The sequence below is a fragment of the Equus quagga genome, chromosome 8, assembly GCF_021613505.1.
Source record: "Equus quagga isolate Etosha38 chromosome 8, UCLA_HA_Equagga_1.0, whole genome shotgun sequence".
NCBI lineage: Eukaryota > Metazoa > Chordata > Mammalia > Perissodactyla > Equidae > Equus > Equus quagga.
The window spans coordinates 34,735,419-34,755,461 of NC_060274.1; the positions used below are offsets into that span (position 1 = coordinate 34,735,419).

The 20,043-nt window shown below is 41.5% G+C and overlaps 1 protein-coding gene across 1 annotated transcript in view; it reads right to left on the reverse strand.

Moving 5' to 3' along the window:
- Positions 1-20,043, reverse strand: part of LOC124243288 (uncharacterized) — a 34,661-nt gene that overhangs the window by 13,543 nt on the left and 1,075 nt on the right. Inside the window, exons 2-3 of the mRNA XM_046668913.1 lie at positions 7,925-7,983; positions 2,794-3,126 (exon numbers count right to left, since the gene is read on the reverse strand). Of these exons, the coding sequence (XP_046524869.1) occupies positions 2,794-3,126; positions 7,925-7,983 (392 nt within the window). The remainder of the gene's footprint in view (positions 1-2,793; positions 3,127-7,924; positions 7,984-20,043) is intronic.

The following is a 20,043-nucleotide window of genomic DNA, read 5'->3' on the forward strand; positions in this document are numbered from 1 at the left end:
ACCTGAAACCATAACACTCCTCAAAGAAAACATAGGCAGTACACTCATTGACATCAATCTTAGCAGTATCTTTTTGAATACCATGTGTCTTCGGGCATGGGAAACAAAAGAAAAAATAAACAAATGGGACTATATCAGAATAAAAAGATTCTTGATGGCAAAAGAAATCATTGACAAAATAAAAAGACAACCCACCAATTGGGAGAAAATATTTCCAAATTAGATACTGGATAAGGGGTTAATTTCCGAAATACACAAAGAACTCATACAACTCAACAACAAAAACTGAGCAACCTGATCAAAAAATGGGCAGAGGATGTGAATAGACACACATCCTCTTGTTTTTTCCAAACAAGATATATAGGTGGCCAAAGGAATGTGAAAAGATGTTCAGCAGCACTAATTATTAGGGAAATGCAAATTGAAACTGCAATGTGATGTCATCTCACACTCATCAGAATAGCTCTTATTCAAAAGACAACGGAAAAGTTTTAAAGAGTATGTGGAGCAAAGGGAACCCTCATACACTGCTGGAGGGAAGGCAAACTGGGGCAGCCAGTATAGAAGACAGTATGGAAGTTTCTAAAAAATTAAAAGTTGAATCATCCTATGATCCATCTATTCCACTTCTATTTCTCCAAAGAACATGAAAACACAAATTTGAAAAGATACACGCATCCCTAGGTTCATTTCAGTATTATTCACAATAGCCAAGACTTGGAAGCAACCCAAGTATACATCAATGGATCAATGGATAAAATAGGTGTGCTATATATGTACAACGGAATACTATTCAGCTACAGAAAAGGATGAAAGGGTGCCATTTTTGACAACATGGATGGACCTTGAGGGTATTATGCTAAGCGAAAAAAGTCAGAGAAAAACTCCAAATCATTTCACTCATATGCGGAAGATAAACAAACATAGATAAGAAGAACAGATTGGTGGTTACCAGAGGGGAAGGGGTTGGAGGGAGGGCAACAGGGGTAAAAGGAAACATATATATGGTGAGAGATGAAATCTAGATGTTTGGGGGTGCACATAATGCAGTCTATACAAAAGCTGAAATATAATAATACATGCCTGTAATTTACATAATGATACAAAAGAATGTGACCTCAAAATAAAATAGTAAAATTGATAAAAATTAAAAGATTAAAAAATAAATCTCAGTAAATGGTAAAAAAAAAAAGAACTGAGTATTTTTACCGCTATCTGTAATACTTCATTATCTGTACAATGTAGGGAAAAAGAGATTTTCCAGCCCAATAAGCTACCCTGGGCACCCAAGCATGAACTTTGTCTCCAACTTGGAAGACGGGATCAGTAGGAATCAGGAGAGAAAACAGGTTTTGTTTTGTAAAAAAAGGAAAACTTGATAGAGAAAAGAGGAGAAAAAGTCGTCAAGAGAGAGCCCATTACAGGCCTTTCTAATCGCCAAATATCACATGTGGTCTCTAAGTGCTCAATAATATGCAGAGATAATTTTAATATTATGAAACATGTGAATTCTTTTCCAAAATAAAATTTAAAATAAAATTCAAAAGTCATAAGTGTTTTCTACTAGACAATTTGAAGACTACGGAAATGACATAGTAAAAAATATCCAGGGTCCCAGTGACCAGAGATGACCACCCCTGAGTCATGCCCTTTCCTCTGAACCCATTCTCAGGGCTGTGTAAAAAGAACTCCCAAGACAAAACAGTCAACATGAATTTCAGGGGAGTCTGGTACATTTCTGAAATGTGATTTTCACAAAATAACTCCTGGGTACAGACATCATTTTCCCACGGCACTAGGATGTGTGGGGAGCTGGGTGACAGATATGTTACATGAAAATAGTGATTTTGAAGAATTTCTTGGATTTTCGTTGGCATTTGTTAGACACTATAATGTTGCTTCTGTTACCCTGAGTCATTGCATCTCACCCACTTCAGGTCTGAAGGAAAATTGATCCAAAATCATGAGCATCTTTCAGGCATCCAAGTATACACAATCCCCCACCCACTAGGTAACGTGAGCACCACAATAATAATCAACATATTCATCTCAATTCCCCAGACACTACCTGAGTCCCCACTCTGTTCGGTGCTGTACATTCTAGTAGATGCTTTCAGAGTTTCTATGAATCAGCAATTTAAACCACCATTCAATTGGCAAACGCTCACTTAGGCCGGGGCTGGTTTCCTCTGGCTGGTTTGCCTTTGGTGAGTGTGGTCAAAGTGTCTTTGGGGAAGCTACCTCAGGCTAAAGGAGAAGGGCAGGAGGAGGAAGTGACTCTAAACATGGACTTGTTTTTCCCCCAATAGAGGTGGTTTGCTCCACGCCCAAGGCCACAGTCCTCACCAATGTGTGTAAGTCAAAGGGACTATCGAATGATGGAAAACATAGATTTGAATTGATTTGGGATGACTACTTGTGAGAGTCTCTTCATATCCAGCTAAGCTCTCTTTAACTAAACTGTAATAATCAACCACACTGTGACAGATGTGGTGCTAAGCATTGGTATGCAAAATATGTGTGTGTGTGTGTTCCTGTATGTGTATGTATGTTAGTTGTTTTGTTTGTTTGTTTTTTTATCAGCTATCATTACTGAGCTCTCATGCTTTCATGCAAAGCTTCCTCTTGGAGAAAATATAGAATTTGGCAATTCCACACGCAGTCACTCACATGAATGTTTATCTAGAAAACTGCATAAAAGCATGCAGGTGGTCACTGCCCTTTCTCAGGTCATAATAGTGAGTGAGGAACCACTGAACATTTACTGACTGACGTGGCTCTAACATTCGCCACTGTGCACCTCCCAGAAGGCACAGTAGTAAGTGGCCGAGTCTTCTTCCCCTACATTGTGAATGGTGAGGGTAGACGTAGAAGTTCCAGATATCTCATCTACCTCAAATTTGCCTGTCGGAACGCCTGACTCCATCCTGACAGTGCTGTCAGGTGAAACGCGTGGCAGGGGCTGCAGGATTTGACCCGATACCTGATACCAATATATGGATGTTGTAGAAATTGTTATGCCAGATACCACGTGTTGCAGGCGGGCTGTTTTTGATAGCCTTTTACCACCGGAAAGTTGAGGTTGCCCTAGATGACCTGCACCATACACACACACTGAAATATAAGCTGAGGAGGAGAGTAATGTGCAAAAACTTAGAATTTTTCTTTCCTTTATTTTCAATTTACATCTTTATAACACTGTGTGTTGAGTAAATATTTTTTCTTAAAAACAATTTTGTCTTTTATTAGAATTAGTAACCTCCATTTTTAAAATGAAGTCAGAGGTTTGCTAAAGAATCATGGAAGCTTAGACACTTAAAGATGAAAGGGGAACCCTTCCTACCAGAAGCCTCATTGTTTCCCATTTAGGAAGAGTAGAAGACAGCTCCCAAAATGCGAGCGACTCCTTCGATATTACAGGATTGTGAGCAGCCGAGGCAAGATCAGAACCCCGATACTGACCAATGCGGTCACTTTGCTCACTGTGATCTGAGCCAATCAATCACAATGAGTTAGGGACTGAGAAAGGAAGTTTTAATTCAATTAGCCAGCGCAATTGGGAAGATGATAGACGGATGTCTCCAAAAAAGCCATCTTCCAAAATTACAGAATATTGAGATAGTTATATAGGGAAAATGGGGCATAAGGAGTGAGTTTCCTTCAGGCATGACAGACTCCACGGTCTTTTACTCTTACATTCTTTTGTCAGCTGTGAGGGATACCTTGTAGGCCTGTTTCCCACCTGTGGTCAGGCCATCCCTGAAGGGAAGCTAACAGAATAAAGTTTTAATTTATCAATCTATCAGGGACTACATACATAAGCTGAGGCCATAAACCAGGAGAGCGTGTGAATTTTCTAGAGTATGTGCAGAGCAGCGAGTAGTCACACTGAGGAGGGTGTGGGGCCATTTTGTGTGACAAGATGGCCTCACTTTTGCTCACTTTCAAATCCACTCCCTCCTTTCTAGTGTGCGCACCTTTTGTGGAGTGAACCTGTCATTTCAAATTCAACAATTTCATCCAGAGCACCCAGGACATGTCAGCTGTGGGGCCAGGCCCTTTCACAACATTAACCTCATGTTTACAACCAATGAAGGTAATGAAATTCTATGAGGCCACACTCGTATTCTCAGTCAACAGAGGATGACAGTCAGGCTCCCTGGACATTCCTCACAAAGGTCTTTTCAAAGACTTAACCAAGCCCAAGATTTATCAGGTTTGAGGGTACTTTTTTTTAAAGGACATGACAAGACACCATCAAGTGTCCATTCACAAGCCCTTAAGTAATTCAGAGAATGACACAAAGGTGTACTATAAAGAGATTATGAGAATTTGGTTTGAAGAGCAAAGAAGACATTGAGTATGATACGTCTTAAGGATGTGTGCTAAGTCAGGAAATAGGAAGAATTTAGAATGAAATGTATTATTGCCATTGGTGTTGGTGGCGCTGTGGGGTGCATAAGACAATAGATTGGTGTGTGGGAAGAAATTGCTACAACCACTATTTGTATTTGTTTTTATCACATATTTTTAAATTGTTGAGTAGATAATTTTTCTTAAAAAATCGTTTGTCTTTGTTAGAATTAATAACCCCATTTTTAAAACCGAGTCATAGGTTTGCATAGGAAACAGAGAAGTTTACACACTTAAAAATGAAAGGGGAACCTATCCTATCAAAAGGCTCATTGTTTCTCATTTTTAAAGATGGGAAAACGACTCTCAAAACACAGGTAGCTCCTTCAATATTACAGGACCGTGAGCAGCTGAGGCAGGATCAGGACACCCCTCCCTCCTTTCTAGGGTGCACACCTTTCATGGAGTGAACCTGTCATTTCAAATTCGACAGCGTCATCCAGAGATCCCAGGAAGTGTCAGACTTTGGGCCAGGCCCTTTCACAACATTGTTCTCTTGTTTGCAACTGGTAAAGGTAACGAAACTCCATGAGGCGACACTCGTATTCTCAGTCAACAGAGGATGACAGTCAGGCTCCCTGGACGTTCCTCACAAAGGTCTCCTTAAAGAGCTGACCAAGCCCAAGATTTATCAGGTTTGAGGATACTTTCCTTTTAAAGAACATGAAAAGACACCATCAAGTGCCCATTCGTAAGACCAGAAGTAATTCAGAGAATGAAACAAAGGTGTACTATAAAGGGATTATGAGAATTTGGTTTGAAGGAAAAAAGAAGACACTGAGTATAATTTGTCTTAGGGATGTGTGCTGTCAGGAAATAGGAGGATCTGAGAATGAAATGTATTATTGTCACTGATGTTGGTGGTGGTGTGATTTAAAAAGTGGAGTGCGTAAGACGATACATTGGTTTGTGGGGAAAAAGTGTTAGAAATACTATTTGTATTTGTTTTTATCACATATATTTAAATTGTTTATTTTTGTGTATGTTTTGTTGTATACAATGCATTTCTACCATAGTTCGTCTGACTGATTACTTAATGAATAAATGTACATAATGAGGGTTTATTCACGCATAAAATAAACCCAAGAAAATTTGGAAAAAAAAAAAGCAAGAAAACTTGCTTACCAAAAGGAAGAATTATTTTAGTGGTATACTAATTAGAATAGAGTGTTCCTTGCACAGGATTAGACAAAATAGGGATTCAGTCTCATTTGTAAAAGTAAAGTTGACATACACAGTGTCCCGCCTACAGCTGTATCCATAGAGAAACTGGCTCATGTAAGGGGACACACACCGTGAAAAGAAGAGAGAGAGCAGAAAGGACTGTGTGAGCCTCTGGAAACTTAGTTATTGCAGGGGTGACAATGAAGAACACTGGGAGAAATGATGGATTAGTCAATAATTTGGGGGTGAAATTGGATCTCCACATTCAGATTCCTACCTTACCCCCATGCACAAAAATTCAGTTCAAAGCTGATCGAAGAAATAAATGTGCAGAACAAAGCCTTCACACTATTAGAAAAATATAAATGAAGATACATTTATGCTTCAAGATAAGGAATAAACTTTCATAAAGCTGAAAAATAGTTAAAATACATGGTCCCTGGTACAGTAGAGCAAGTTAAAGCTGGTTCATTTAGTGTACAATTCTTGCCTGAGGTCACAGCAGTGAGAAGGAACTGGAGTTTCCACTTGGGGTTCTGGTGGGATTGTCATGGAGAAATGTGATGACCTGTTAGAGCAGCAGCATCCAGGGTGCCATAAGAGGGGAGGGGTTTGTGTATTGGCAGGAAGCCCATGAGCACCTTTCCAGAATGCATTCTTGTGTCAGGCTGGGGGCCTGCCCATTTCAGAGGGAGACAGCTCACCCTATCTTTTCCTGCCATGACAGAAGTTCTTAAAAATCAATCTGAATAAGAATCAGTGTGGAGGTCTTTGAAAAATACACACTTTCAGCTTTCATCCTAAAATTCTGATTTATTTTATAGGATGATACCCAGAACCTGTACTTTTATTCAAATCTCCCAAGTGTTTCTGTTGCAGCTGGTCCACGTAACCACAGTTTGAGAAACAATGTTCTAGAAGCTTAAACTCAAAGCTAAAGTCAAGGTTAAGAGTTCTGGCAGAAAGCTGGAGGATCCAATAAACAAGAGACCATACATATGTCAATCTGGCATTTCTGTACTTCATTATTAATTTTACATCCTTAAACCTGGTCCAATATGGCAGCCATGCCCTTTCCCATATGACTTTTCAATTCAAATATATACTGTGTATTTTCTGATTGTTCACCCTAAGTGTCTCTTAATTTTAATTATGGAGAGCAAAATAATCTGTTAGACTCATTCCAGTTTAGGACTTGGCGGTGCCAATGTTTGGGGGAGGGGTGGAAAGGAGCTTTGGTTTCCCTTGTCTAAGACAGAACAATTCTGGGTGTGTCTGAACTTCAAAAGAAGCTGTGAGTAGAACGCAATGATTGGCATCTCTACAGCAATCATTTTATTCCTACACTTTCACTGTCTCAACAGCCATGGTTGGTTATGGTGAGGGAAATATCAGTTTGTCCAAGAGATAAATCAGATACCAGCCTGAGGTCTTCATGAAGTCCAAAGTTTTCATTCCATCATTTCTCATTCTCCTGAGTAAGGCAGGGGCTCCTTTCTCAGCCATTTTCTCTGGATAATGATTGGGTAAATGATTCAGTACCACTAGCCTTCCTATACTATTCTCCTAAATGTCTCCCCGAACACATCCACTCTAGGTGACCTTGTCTGTCCCAGGAAGCAGATTGAATGAGCTCTATCAGCTCCTGAGAGAGCTGAAAGGATTTGCTGTCTGTCAGACTGCTTGCCTGAGGCCTGGAGATGGGAGCTGGGTCTTTCAGAAAGCGCTATGGCTCATGGGGTAGGTGGCAAGACCAGCTGGATATAAGGTGGGTGGGGTGGGGCACTGAGTTCAGGGTCTCTCTTTGTTCAGAGCACAGTGAAGTCAGGGCAGGAAAGAAGGCAGGGGCTGGTCTATCCTGTGTATCAAGACTGCTCTTGGCAGCCACAAGCAAAATTTTCAGTGCAGGATAGGGGAGATCTGAATCACTGTGCCTCTCCCAGACAGCGCAGTAATACACACCAGAATCAGTATCTTCTAGAGTTTTGATTAAAAGTCCACAAGTCCTCCCTGTGACTTGATAAACATGGTATTTCCATGAATTGAAACCGGATACTACCCGAAAGTATGAGCTGGAGAAGCAGGAGTAGAGAAGATGTTGTGGGGCCGTCCCCTCCTGGTATCAGTACCAGTGGGCGATGTCGCTGCTTTGTTTACAAGTGATTACAGCAGATGATCCAGCCTGTCTGGTGACTGACATCTGTCTCCCTTTCATGTTGGAAGATACCTGAGTTGCTGTATGGGGAACCACAAAAAGCACTAAGAAAGAGGTGACTAATTCCTCAGTATGGCCTCCCATTGCCAGAAAAAAAGAAAAATCCCAGGAGCATGGAGGCAGCACACTTACCAGGAGCCAGGAAAGCTAGAAGGAGGGCAAGAGCCCGCAGCATGCCTTCCTCCTCTGGCCTTAGAAGGAAAGGGACAGACGACAGGAGAGGCAGACACCCTCTCACACTCCAGTCCGGCTCAAAGACAGAGAGCCCAGGACACAAGGAGAGACTCAGAGCCGGGCTCTGCACAGCTGTCACAGGCAGCAGTGACTGAGGGGCTCTCCTAGAAGACCACCCAGCTGATGACCCAGAGAGGGTGGGGCTGGGGGAGGCCTGGGGAGGAGCCCTGCCTCTCTGCTCAGCCCATTTCCTGAGAGCCTCCTGGGGCAGGCTGAGAGCAGGCCCTCCGAAGAAGCGGAGGAGCCAGGAGCCCTGAGAGCCCAGAGCAGAGGGAGGGACAGCCTGAGCCAATGGAGGGGGCAGGAGAGCCATGGATGCAGCTCCGTGTCCCCTGGTGCAGGGAGCGGTCCTGAGTTGGGGGACTTCCCTGCAGCTCAGGGTTCAGTGTTCACACTGCTGCTGTGGGCTTGTCCTGCGATGCAGCTTCTGTATTCTCGCCCTAAACCGCCTTCCTTTCACAGCCGTCAGCAAACTGTGAGGCACCCACAGCAAAGCTGATAAGCACTGAACCGGCTTTAGTAAAAGAATTAGGATCAGTTATGATGGTCTACATGTGACTGTCCTAAAAGTCAATGGATGTGTGTGAGTGTGTGGGTGTCTGTGTCTGTATGTGTCTGTGTATATGTGTGTGTGTGTGTGTGGGGGGGCAAGTCAGTTTGTTATAGTATTTCTATTCATCATCAAGTAAAAAGGCCGCCTCACATAGGTTTGCCAGATTTAGTGAAGAAAAAGAAGCGCAAGGTGCTAGGGAATATTTCAGACACACTAGAACTAAAAAACTATTTGATGTTTACCTGCAGTTCCAATTTCCTTGGGCATCCTGTGTTTTATTATGCAGCTCTTCCCTCAGGAAGTGTACACATATCTGTGATTTACTTGGATTCACAGATGGGTAGACAGGTAATCGAACAAGAATAGAGAATTCATGGGAGAACTGAGTGGTGTGTGCACAGATTTTCACTCCCACTTTTGTAAATGTCTTTGGACACATGTTTACAGTATTCGTAGTAGAATGTAGAAAAATGCCCCCTCTATCATCGCTCTGGCCTCTCTCTCAGGTGGTTCATTTTCTGCCATCCTAACAGACAGTTGGGAAAGGAGGAAGGGAGGGGACTCGGGCTGCTCTTCCTTCTGCCTCGGGGACCACAGGTGCAGGGACAAGAGGTGTCGCAGCAGCAGCTCTGCAAGAGAACCTTCCAGGTCACTATGCAGGAAGCAAGCTCAGCGCCGCGAAGTCCCAGCACATCCCTGCTGGACAGAACTGTGGCTTAAAGCTAAGAAAGGAGAAAATGCCATCACACCAGAGTGGAAAGAAAATTCTTTAAAAAGGAATAAAAAAAAGTATCTACCAGCATGTAAAAACAAGTATAGAGCTATGGTAATAGAAAGAGGGCACTATTGGCACCAGAATATATTCATGAACGTAATGTACCCTGAGAGAGAGAGAGAAGGAAAGAAAGGAAGAGAGAGAGAAGGAAAAGAAAAATAATATTAAATTACATCCTCTGAGACTAGCGTTTTTAGTGTTATTTATCATATTGTTTATAGTTATAGTTTTATAAATTTGCACTGATACAGTTAGAAATTAAGATTTCCATATAAGGGAAAAATGCAGATTTAGCAATTTGAAATTTTAATGAAAATCCTATGATCTATAATTTGAATCTGCTCTTTTCCTAAAAAATACTTGTTTTTTAAGCTACCTACTGAAAATCTAGAAAGAAATAACCATCCAGCAGTAATGAGCTCTCCCAGCGTCTGTACTGTGGCATCAAATACCATTTCTCACTAAAAGACTAGGGCTCAGTTGAGAAATAGCTGAATCCAGGATTGGGAAGGAGGTGGACAAGGTCATGACCTCTCATCTTGCCTGAAAACAAAGAAGCCACGAAAGATGACTGAGGTCATGTCATAGGACACGGGAGCCAACTCACAGAGTCTCTCACTGGCCACAGAGAGGACAAAGTGAGCACCAAAAGACCAACACCTACACAAGCAGGTTGAAGACATAATATATAACTACAGACAGGTTCACTGATGAGACTCAAAATTAACATGTCACCTGTGGAGGTTGCTAAGGCACTATCTCATTATTCTGAAAAGGAAAATAAAAAGGAATCAAATATTTACATTCCCATTTATGTACAAACTGTATTTCAGGATCCCACAGAGTTTATGAATAAAAGTTCTTTATGGGAGTATTACAGCCAATAAATTCAGCAGAAGTATCAATCTTAGGAAATTACCATCCTGCAACCCTAACGATGTCCTGGACTAGACGACCACTGTCAATGGCTGTGCAGCTCTGCCCCGTGCCCTGGCTCTCTCTCCACCATTCGATGTCTCTGTCTCTGCCTTGCTGTCTCCATCACTCTTCATGTCCCTCCATCTCTCCATCTCTAGGTCCACACTCTGTTTTTCTCCATTTCCTCTTGTTCTCCACCCCTCCCTCTTTTTCTCTCTATCTCCCTTTCCAGCTCTGTCTCCTTCTCCTTCTCTACTTCTATTTATCTTCTTCTTTCCTGCTGTCTCTCTCTTATCTCTTTATATATATATATCTCAGTATCTCTCTGCCTATCACTACTACCTATGTTTTTTTAGTTATCTACTTATATCTCTGTTACATTTTCTCTCTCTTTCCATTTCTTCCCATGGTCATAACAGCTACTTTAAATTCTCTGTTATCCCAACACCTGTGTCATTTCAGGATTGGCATCTGTTAATGGTTTTCCATTGTGCGATGTTGATATTTTCCTGTTTCTCCATATATTGAGTAATTTTGGTTTGCATCCTGCACGTTTTGGATGTTATGTTAGGGGCTCTGGGCAGTGTTTAAACACCATAGAGATACTGAGTGTTTTGTTCGCAGACAATTGACCCCGTTAGGGTTGCAAGTTCCCGCCTGCTTTTGGTGGGCAGTTCCAATCAGAGCAGCTTTCAAAGCCTTTGCAGTGCTACTCAGATCTGTCTTGTGTGTGTGCCTCCCAGTGGCCAGTCTAGGACCTGGGCCATGGTTTACCCCTAGATCAGTTTGTAAAGCCAGTGGTAGGCTGTTTAGGGTCATGTCTATGTCTGTAAACCCCGTTGTTCAAACGCCATTGTGTGAAATTTCTTCCTTAAACTCTCTCCTCTCTGCAATCTCTACAACACCTTGCAATTCACGGGGGTCCCCCTTCCTGTCCTCTGGCCAGATAAGTGGGGCTTTAGCATTCTTCCTCTGCTGTGCATTTCCTGCAACTGCATCTGTCTTTGGGGCCAAGCAAGGAGAGAATAAAGAGAGGACAGGGGCTGGCCCCATGGCTGAGTGGTTAAGTTCGTGTGCTCCTCTTCCGTGGCCCAGGGTTTCACTGGTCCAGATCCTAGATGCGGACATGGCACCGCTCATCAGGTCATGTTGAGCTGGTGTCCCACATAGTACAACCAGAGGCACGCACAACTAGAATATACAACTATGTACTGGGGAGCTTTGGGGAGAAGAAGAAGAATAAAAAAGATTGGCAACAGATGTTAGCCCAGGTGCCAATCTTTAAAAAAAAGAGAGGACAAAAGCCACCAGCATTCTTTCCATGTCCAGAGTCCCCCGAGCAGGGGTTACAATTGCATTCAATGAGAGACACAGGGTCAAATGTGCTCACTGCATATTTCCCAGATGAGCTCACTCCTTGCAATGTGAATTCACAGCTCCTCAATCAAGAGGTGAAGTTTATTTCCCCATTTTTGAATATGGGGGGAAGTCATGGGGATGCAGCTCTGAATCTAGGCCTGAAGAGGCCTAATGCACTTCTGCTCGCTCTCTTGGATCCTCACCATTATCATGAGAACAAGTTCAGGCTGGCTCCCCGGAGGATGACATACCATGGGGAACAGAGCTGATTCATTCCAGCCCAGGCCACCTTGACCAGCCAGCCCCCAGCTAACACATCAGAAGACCAATGTGACCAAGTCCAACCGAAATCAGCTGAGCCTGACCCAGGCCGATCAATTGGTTTGTGAGAATTAATAAATGATTATTGTTTAAGCCACTATGTTTTTGGGTGTGTTACACAGTGTTTTTGTGGAATAGGTTTGATAGATCAATCAATTGATTGATCATTAATGATAGGTAGATAAATGGATAGATACATTTGTTGTTAGTACCTTGGTGTCAATTCCAACTGCTAGCGATCCTGTGTACAGCAGAGTGGAACCCTCCTCAGTCTTTTTGTGCAATCTTCGCATCTTCCAGCTCTGTATCAGAGAATGCTCCACTGCTATTCATAGGGTTTTCGTGACTAGTTTTTTGGAAGTGTGTAGCCAAGTCCTTCTTCTTAAGATAGATAAATAGGCAGACATAGGTAAGTAGAAAGAGAATATATATAAGACAAAAAGAAAATTAGAAATTGATATGCTATATAAATATACATAAAAAATGTGTAACAATATATAAATACACAATTTGTAACAATATACATATAAATGCATATATCTCTAATTTTCTATCATCTACCTTTATTTCTCCATGTCTATCCCTATTTTCCTCACTCCATCACACTGCGTGTGCCCATACATATCCTTCTTCTCTATAGTTATATCGTTGTCTCTCTCTCTCTCTGTCTCCAATTCTTCTCTTACTCTATCTTTCCCTATTTCTCTCTGTTTATCTACCCTTCTGCCTCTCCCCTCTATCACTATATTTATAAAAAACTCTCTCTACTGTCTGTTCTTTTCTTCTCTATATCGACTTCATTCCCTCTCTGCCCATCTCTTTTTCCATCTCTCTATCCCTCTGTTTCTGTCTCTGTCCCTCTCTGTCTTTTTATTTCTCTCTCCATTATTGTTTCTCCCTCCGTCTCATTACAGAGACCTGTACTTTGGGTAAAGGCCTCTCTCTCGCTCTTTACCTCTGTATGCCACTGTCTCAGTCACTCTCTCTTTTTCTCTCGCTCCCACTCTGCTCTGTATCCCTCTCTCTCTCTGTTTCTATTACTAATTTCTATGCTATCAGTGTCTCTATAGCTTCCTCTTCCTCTCTCATATTGACTTGTCTCCTCGTTCTCTCGCTTCTTTCCATCTCTTCCTCTTCTCTGGTCTCCTGGGGGCCTGTGGCATGTAGGCAGTGGGTCTGGTCAGCTCGCTATGATGGGAGAATGAGTCTAAGCTCTCAAATGTAAATTTATTTCTTCTGCTTCTCCTGACAATTGTACCTGTCACGTATCAGGAGATCAGCTTTATTATGGTGGTGATAGAAGAGCTGTCAAAACATTGCTGCCTCAGGGAGAAGGGGATAGCATACAGACCATTGCTTATATTCCTATTTCAGCTGGCTGTGAGGTGTTACCTAGCTTTAATATGGGAAATAGTATGTTTATCATGAGTTATTAGAGATTCCTGTGATTTCCTGACCTCTGAATGTGTGTCTGTCCTCTCTATACTGTTTTGTGACCAGAGTAAGGTCAATAGTGTTTATAAGGTAGTCGTGAGGACACGTGCCTCTGATCAAGAGCATTAGGAGGAAAGCCGGGGTATTTAGTATATCTTTATGGGATAATGTACCATGTGTGTGTTTTGGAAGATTCTTGTAAGCGTCAGTGGAACAGAATTGTATAGTGTATGTTCTTTCCATAGAAGATTAAAAGAAGCTGTTGGTGAACAACATTTTCGTACAGTCAGTCTGGGTTGGGACATGGATGGGGAGCAGTGACTCTAATGCAAATCCTTCCTCATCACATGGGACTAAAATAGGAGTTGAGAGTAGTGGAGGAGAGAGGAAGCCACACTAGGTGGACAAAGGGGCCCACTTCCTGTCCCTGGGCCCCGTGCTGCTCTGTGCTGCCCTGCAGCTTCCCAGAAAGCAGCAGCATCTCCTTCCAGTGCTGGGGCAGGGCTGGGAAGGCCAACTTTCCAGGGAAGCTGACTGTAGCCCAGAAACCTCAACCACAGCTTCGCATCCTGCCTGCTCTTCCCACGGGCTCTGTGGCTGCCAGGTGCATGTGGTCTTCAGAGAACCAATAACTTGCTAATAAAGAGAATATCAAAAGTTTGAACCAAGTCTGCCAATCTCCTGGGCCAGTGCTCTAAGTAACTTGCTTGGCTGTTTGAGATTCAGGGATCAATTTCTGTCCTTTTTGGGCTGTTGCATTTAAATGCACAATGTGATGTTGTTATACGTCCTATTTGTTATCAATTCCCTGCTTCCTGCTCAGAAAGTACAGAATTTGATGGCATTTAGTTACTTACACTACCTTCTAGCACCCCCTGCTAGCTATTTTGAATTAATTTTTGTGTATGGAGGAGGTAAGAAAATAAATTCATTCTTTTGCCCATGGACATCCAGTTGTCACAGTACTGTTTGTTGAAAAGACTAGCCTTTGCTCCTTGAATTAACTCAGCAAGTTTCTCAAATACCAGTTGACTGTAAACATAAGAGTTAATTTCTGGACTCTCAGTTGTCTCCGTTGACCTGTGCATTCTCCTTGCCCTAGGACCACACTGGCTTGAATACTGTTATTTTATTTTTATGTAACTTTGCAATCAGATACTATAAGGCCTTGCTTGAAAGTCTTGCCCTGCTGGCCCCTGAGCCTTCAATTTTGTAAGTGATGAATCTTGTCAGACTCTCTGGGGTGTGTGGCATCATCAGTCTCAACGTCCAAATCACATTTGGGGGCTCCCTCCTCCCACTGCTTTTACATGGTGTCCATAACAGTCCTCCAATTTTGTTCTTTGTCAAAATTGTTTTGGCTATTCTGGATCATTTGTGTTCTCATGTAATTTTTAGGATGAGCTTAATTTTTGCCCAAAAAGCCTGCTGTATTAAATTTATAGATCAGTTTGGGAAGGAATTGCCGTCATGACAATACTGGATTTTCTAACCCGTAAAGCCAGACTCTCTCTCCATTTATTTAGATGTTCCTTAATTTTTCTCAGCATTGTTTTATGGTTGCCAGGATACAAGTTTTGTTCTTATTTTGTTAAATTAATTCCTGAGTATTTTATTCTTTTTGGCCCTATTGTGAATGTAATTGTTTTTTTACTTCTATTTTCAAATGGTCGTTGTTCTTATATAGGAATACAATTGGTATGTTGTATATTCCATACGTGTATCTTGAGACTTTGCTAAACTTGTTTATTGGTTCAAGTTTTGTTTTTACACGTGTGTGAATTCCACGGAATTTTCTACATACAGGATCACATTGTCTGTGTACAAATACTGTTTTACTTTTTCATTCTCAATCTGCTAGGTAGCTTTAATTTTGGTTTCTTTTTCTTCTTACAGTTTCTAGAAACACAAATGCAATGTTGAATAGAAGTGGGAAGAAGAGACATCCTTGTCTTGTTCCTGGTCTTTGGGGAAAAGCATTCAGTCTTTCAACATGAAGCATGGTGGTAGCTGTGGGTTTTCACAGATGCCCTCTGTCGGGGTGAGGAGGTTCCATTTTATTCCAAGTCTGTGAGGAGTTTTTCTCATGAATGGTCATCGGATTTTTCAAATACTTTGTATGCATCTATTGAGGTGATCACTTTGGGTTTTGTCTCGTTCAATTTCTTTACTCTTGTGCATAGATGAATTCAGAGTGTTTACTTATTCTTAAGTCCATTTTAGTAATTTGTATCTTTCTCACAATTCACCTGTTATACTAAATTATCTAGTTTATGGACACAAATTCTTTGTAATATTCCCTTTAATTTCTGTAGAATTGGTAGCGATGTTCTACCTTTTTACTTGATTTTGGTAACTTGTGTCTCCTCTCGTTTTGTCTTGGTAATTCTAGCTTGAGGGTTGTTGAATTGGTTGACATTTTTCAAAGAACTGAGTGCTGTTTTCACTGATTTTTCTCTCTTGCTTTCCTGTTTTCTGTTTCAAATATTTCCATACTAATTTTTTAATTTCCTTTATTCTGCTTAGATTGGGTTTAGCTTTCTCTTTATTTTCATGATTCATTTTTGATCTTTCTTCTTTTCTGATATAGGCATTTAAAGCCATAAATTTCTCCCTAGGCATTGCTTGAGCAACATCTTAGAAATTTTGAAGTATTGTGTTTTCATGCATTCCTTGGTTTTCAGCGTATTGCCTGTGTTTTGTCTACTTATGGATCTCTTTGTGCGTATCCTACTCAGTGTTTGTTTAGCTTATTAGATGTGTAGATTGATATTTCTCAACATATTTGGAGAGTTTTGGCCATTATTTCTTCAAACGTTTTTCCTGATTCTTTTTTTCTTCTCTTACTCTGAGAGTCCCATTCCATGAATGTTGGTATGCTTGATGTTATCTCATAGGTCTTTGAGCTCTATTCAATTTTTCTTAGGTCTCTGTTGTTCAGATTGGACCATTTCTATCATACCATTTTCAAATTTATACATACTGTCTTCTGTCTCCTTGAATGTTCTCTTAACCCCCTCTAGAGAATACTTTACTTCAATTATTATAATCTTCTACTCCAGAGTTTATTTTTATGATCTGTTTATTTTGTAATTTCTGTCTACTTTAGAATCTCTTTTTGTTGATTTATTGTTCTCATACTTTCTTTTAAATCTTAAAATGTGATTTTCTATATTTCTTTGAACATACTTATAATAGCTGCTTTGAAATCTTCGTCTGCTAAATAAAATACCTGGAGACACTCAGGGACAGTTTATACTGATTTGTGGTTTCTGTTTTGTTTTTCTGCTGAGAATAGCCACAATTTTCTGATTCTTTGCCTGTCTTCTAAGTTTTTATTGAAAAATATTTAGTTGAGAATATATTGCAGAAACCCTACAATTTGATTTTTTTCACAGAAAGTTTCTTATTGCTATTTGTTTGCTTAGAAAATTGCCTGAGCTAAATCTGAAAATTTGTGTCCATTGTGGTGTGTGTCTGCTGATGTCTCTTCTCAGTTTTTTTCCTAAATTCTCTCATTTTTAAGCCTAACTTCCTAGGGCGTTCCCCCTGTGTCTACATAGCTTAGTGGAGGCCAGTGATTGGTTGGAGATTGTGCTCAAGCCCCTTTATTAAGGCTCCCATCCTCTGCCAGGTGGATATGTGTGTGTATTGGGGAGCAGATTCAAATTGCAGGCCATGTTGATTCTTCCTCAGCTTGTATGTTTTGTTGAGTCCTTTCATGTCTCCTCTGCAAATGGTCACAGCCTCAGGGCTGGCCAGGAGTCTTTGGCAAGCTTGGGCTATTTTAGGTCTCTGCTGAACATGCACACAGCTTGAGCCAAGGATGTGCTTGTTGCAGCCACGACCACAACTTCAAACCAGCAGAGCCTCCGGCCCTTCCTGCTTGCACACCACTGAGTTTGTCAGTTCGCCATCACATCACTCCCCACCCCAAATCAAGTGAGTTACCCTCAACTGTGCAATTTTTCTGCCAGTCTTCATGACCTGCCCTACACAGGAAGAACCTTCAGGCCTGTTGGGCTGGGTGTTGGGAGGTAGGAAAGGAATGGAAGCAGCTCGAGGCAAGAGCACCACTGTTGTTGCTCGAATTCTGCAGTTTTTCAAGCACAAGCACTTCTCAGATTGTTGTACACCTTTGGTCATTTCCTGAGTTCTAAATGGTTAGTTTTGTTCTTCTTGTCCAGTTTTATAGCTGCTTTTCAAAAGGAGAGTTTACTGACAGCAATTTGAAAATACGTAGGTTAAATTATGTGCGCCAGAGCTCAAAGTTATTTGCACTTAAAAAACATATGGAAGCTTTTTAGCAAAGTTGTAGAAGAGCAATAGCACTAGATAATAATTCTTGGTCTATATCAATATTTTTACGATTATGTAAGTGAATCCATTTTGACAGATTAGTGCGCTTGATTGATCCTATTTTAAAGGCTTTCATCCTCCAAGAAGTACGCAAACCTTTATTTTATATTAACAGTTTTGTTAACCTAAATCTCTTGAGGATTAACTATGTGTACTTCTCACTTAAAATGTTATGCATATATGGTGTAATTTTAAAGAAATCATCTCTTATTTTAACGGAATATGATAATTTTTCTTTATCACCATCCTAACCATGTAGGATCTGCAGAAGCTAAAGAAAAGCAGGACAGTGAAAAACCACTTTTAGAACTATGAGTGCTACATTTGTTAAAGTAATTCTTTGAAAATATAACCGTAACAGCAAACTAGTTAAATATGGAGCATTTTCTTTGCAAAGAGAGGAAACTTGCAAATCACTGAAAACTTTGTGCTGCTGACTTCACTGCCAGGCACTACTAGGCAGTGTCTCCTGTGGCTTCCAACTTCTGAGCAACTTCCTTCCGCACTGGGCCTGGGCTGCCCTGAACGAGGCGGCACAGAGAGGGAGAGCACAGGTGGTGGAGGGGACAGCCTGGGTGGCAGGAGGGCACTGGTGTGGCTGCTGGTGTGTTATTTTCTCAGACTGCTTTTGCGTACATACTCTGTCAAATGTGGTTGATTCATGGAAAATGCTTACATTCAAACCAGTTCCTATTGGTTTGGGCTTGTGCAAGCAGTGGCTAGGGTCTCATAAGGTAAATTAAGGACAGTTAAACCACAACCAACTTTGCTCACTTTCAAGAGGCCACAGCCAATGGGAGGAAAATATCCATCCACACACACATGATTGTTGTCCAACATACTCTTAGGCTGTGGGTAGCGGGTTCCCTGCTTTTTGTGTACAGACTTTAGTCCTATTAGCTGCAGTGTGAGTTGGGAATCTTACTCCCAGGACTGTTCAGATGCTGCATCTCAGTCCACTCTCGTGACCCTGTTCTGAAGGAAAGAGCAGACAGGACTTCTTGGAGCACTAAGATCATCCTAACAGTCCACCAAGTATCCGAGCTCTTCCATGGTGTTTGATTTACTGCGGGTCGTACCTTTTAGTTGCATTTTCTCAGTATAGATGAGGTGACACAGATCTGTGTCCCTGAACCAGGTAGCATGGACGGACTGTAGATGTGGGCAACAGTGATGTGCCTTTTCTCTCACAAGATCACAGAGATACTGAGGCCATGAGTTCAACTGTGTAACTGAATGTCATATACTGAATCATATAAATCCCTCTAAAATGAGTCAGAGTCAAGCTGAGCAAGCCTTAAGAGAGGACATTAATTTCAGACAGAAGTGTGATTGGGCTCAACTAGAGGGTGGATGTTCAGCAAAGCGAGCATAAAGAGCAAATGTACCCACTCCCAGCCACCCAAGCATGGTAGAGAGTGGGTGCGCAGCCCATGGACTCAATCTATCCGTCCCAGAGGAAGTAGAGCTCTATTGTTGAGATTAATGCTTTAGGCTTTCACAGTTTGACATCATGGCACCTTCACACCATTAACTTCATTCTCCTTGGTCTGTGCTCTGAGAGCCAACTTCTGGGTGAGCCTTGGCTTCCTCTGAGTATTGGCTGCATCTACTAGTTGAGCCCAGCATGTCTGGAGGAGAGCTCTTTCTCAGGTTAAATTAATACACTGACATCCAGTTTAGGCATCTCTGTGGGCTTGGTGTATATGCGACTGCACTCCTGAGACAGGACATTCTCCCTGTGGTAACACCATTGAGTTCCTGAGGCTTCAGTCCCACAGCAGACCCTGGAGCTGTTTCCCACCCCATTCTCCTCCACAGGAGCTCTTCTCCTTAGTACCCAGTCTCCAAGCACAACGCCCAGTGGCATTTCTGTCATTTGGGGCCTTCTTAGAACAGCCATACATGAACTTGATTAGCTCTGCACAAATGGCCAGTTTCCACCCAAATCTGCACCATTCCCGCTACACACAATTGAGTTTTTCTTGAATGACTCAGTGGATAATGAAAGAAAACTAACAGACAACCTGCCTTCCTGTGAAGCCTTAACGTGAGTATTCATGTTTGAAAAAAATATATCATCATATGATTTAGTTCATTTTAATTCAAATTAGCTAAACATAAATGGAAAATGATGGCAATGATTTCATAGTGTGGGTTCAAAATAGGAGTACTCAGGCTATTTCAGAACCATACTCCTAGAAGGAAGATATTGTTTCATGATAAATGTAATATAAAATGTCTTGTGACCTTTTATATATATTCGCAATCACTCTTTGTCCTTCTTTTGTAATTCCA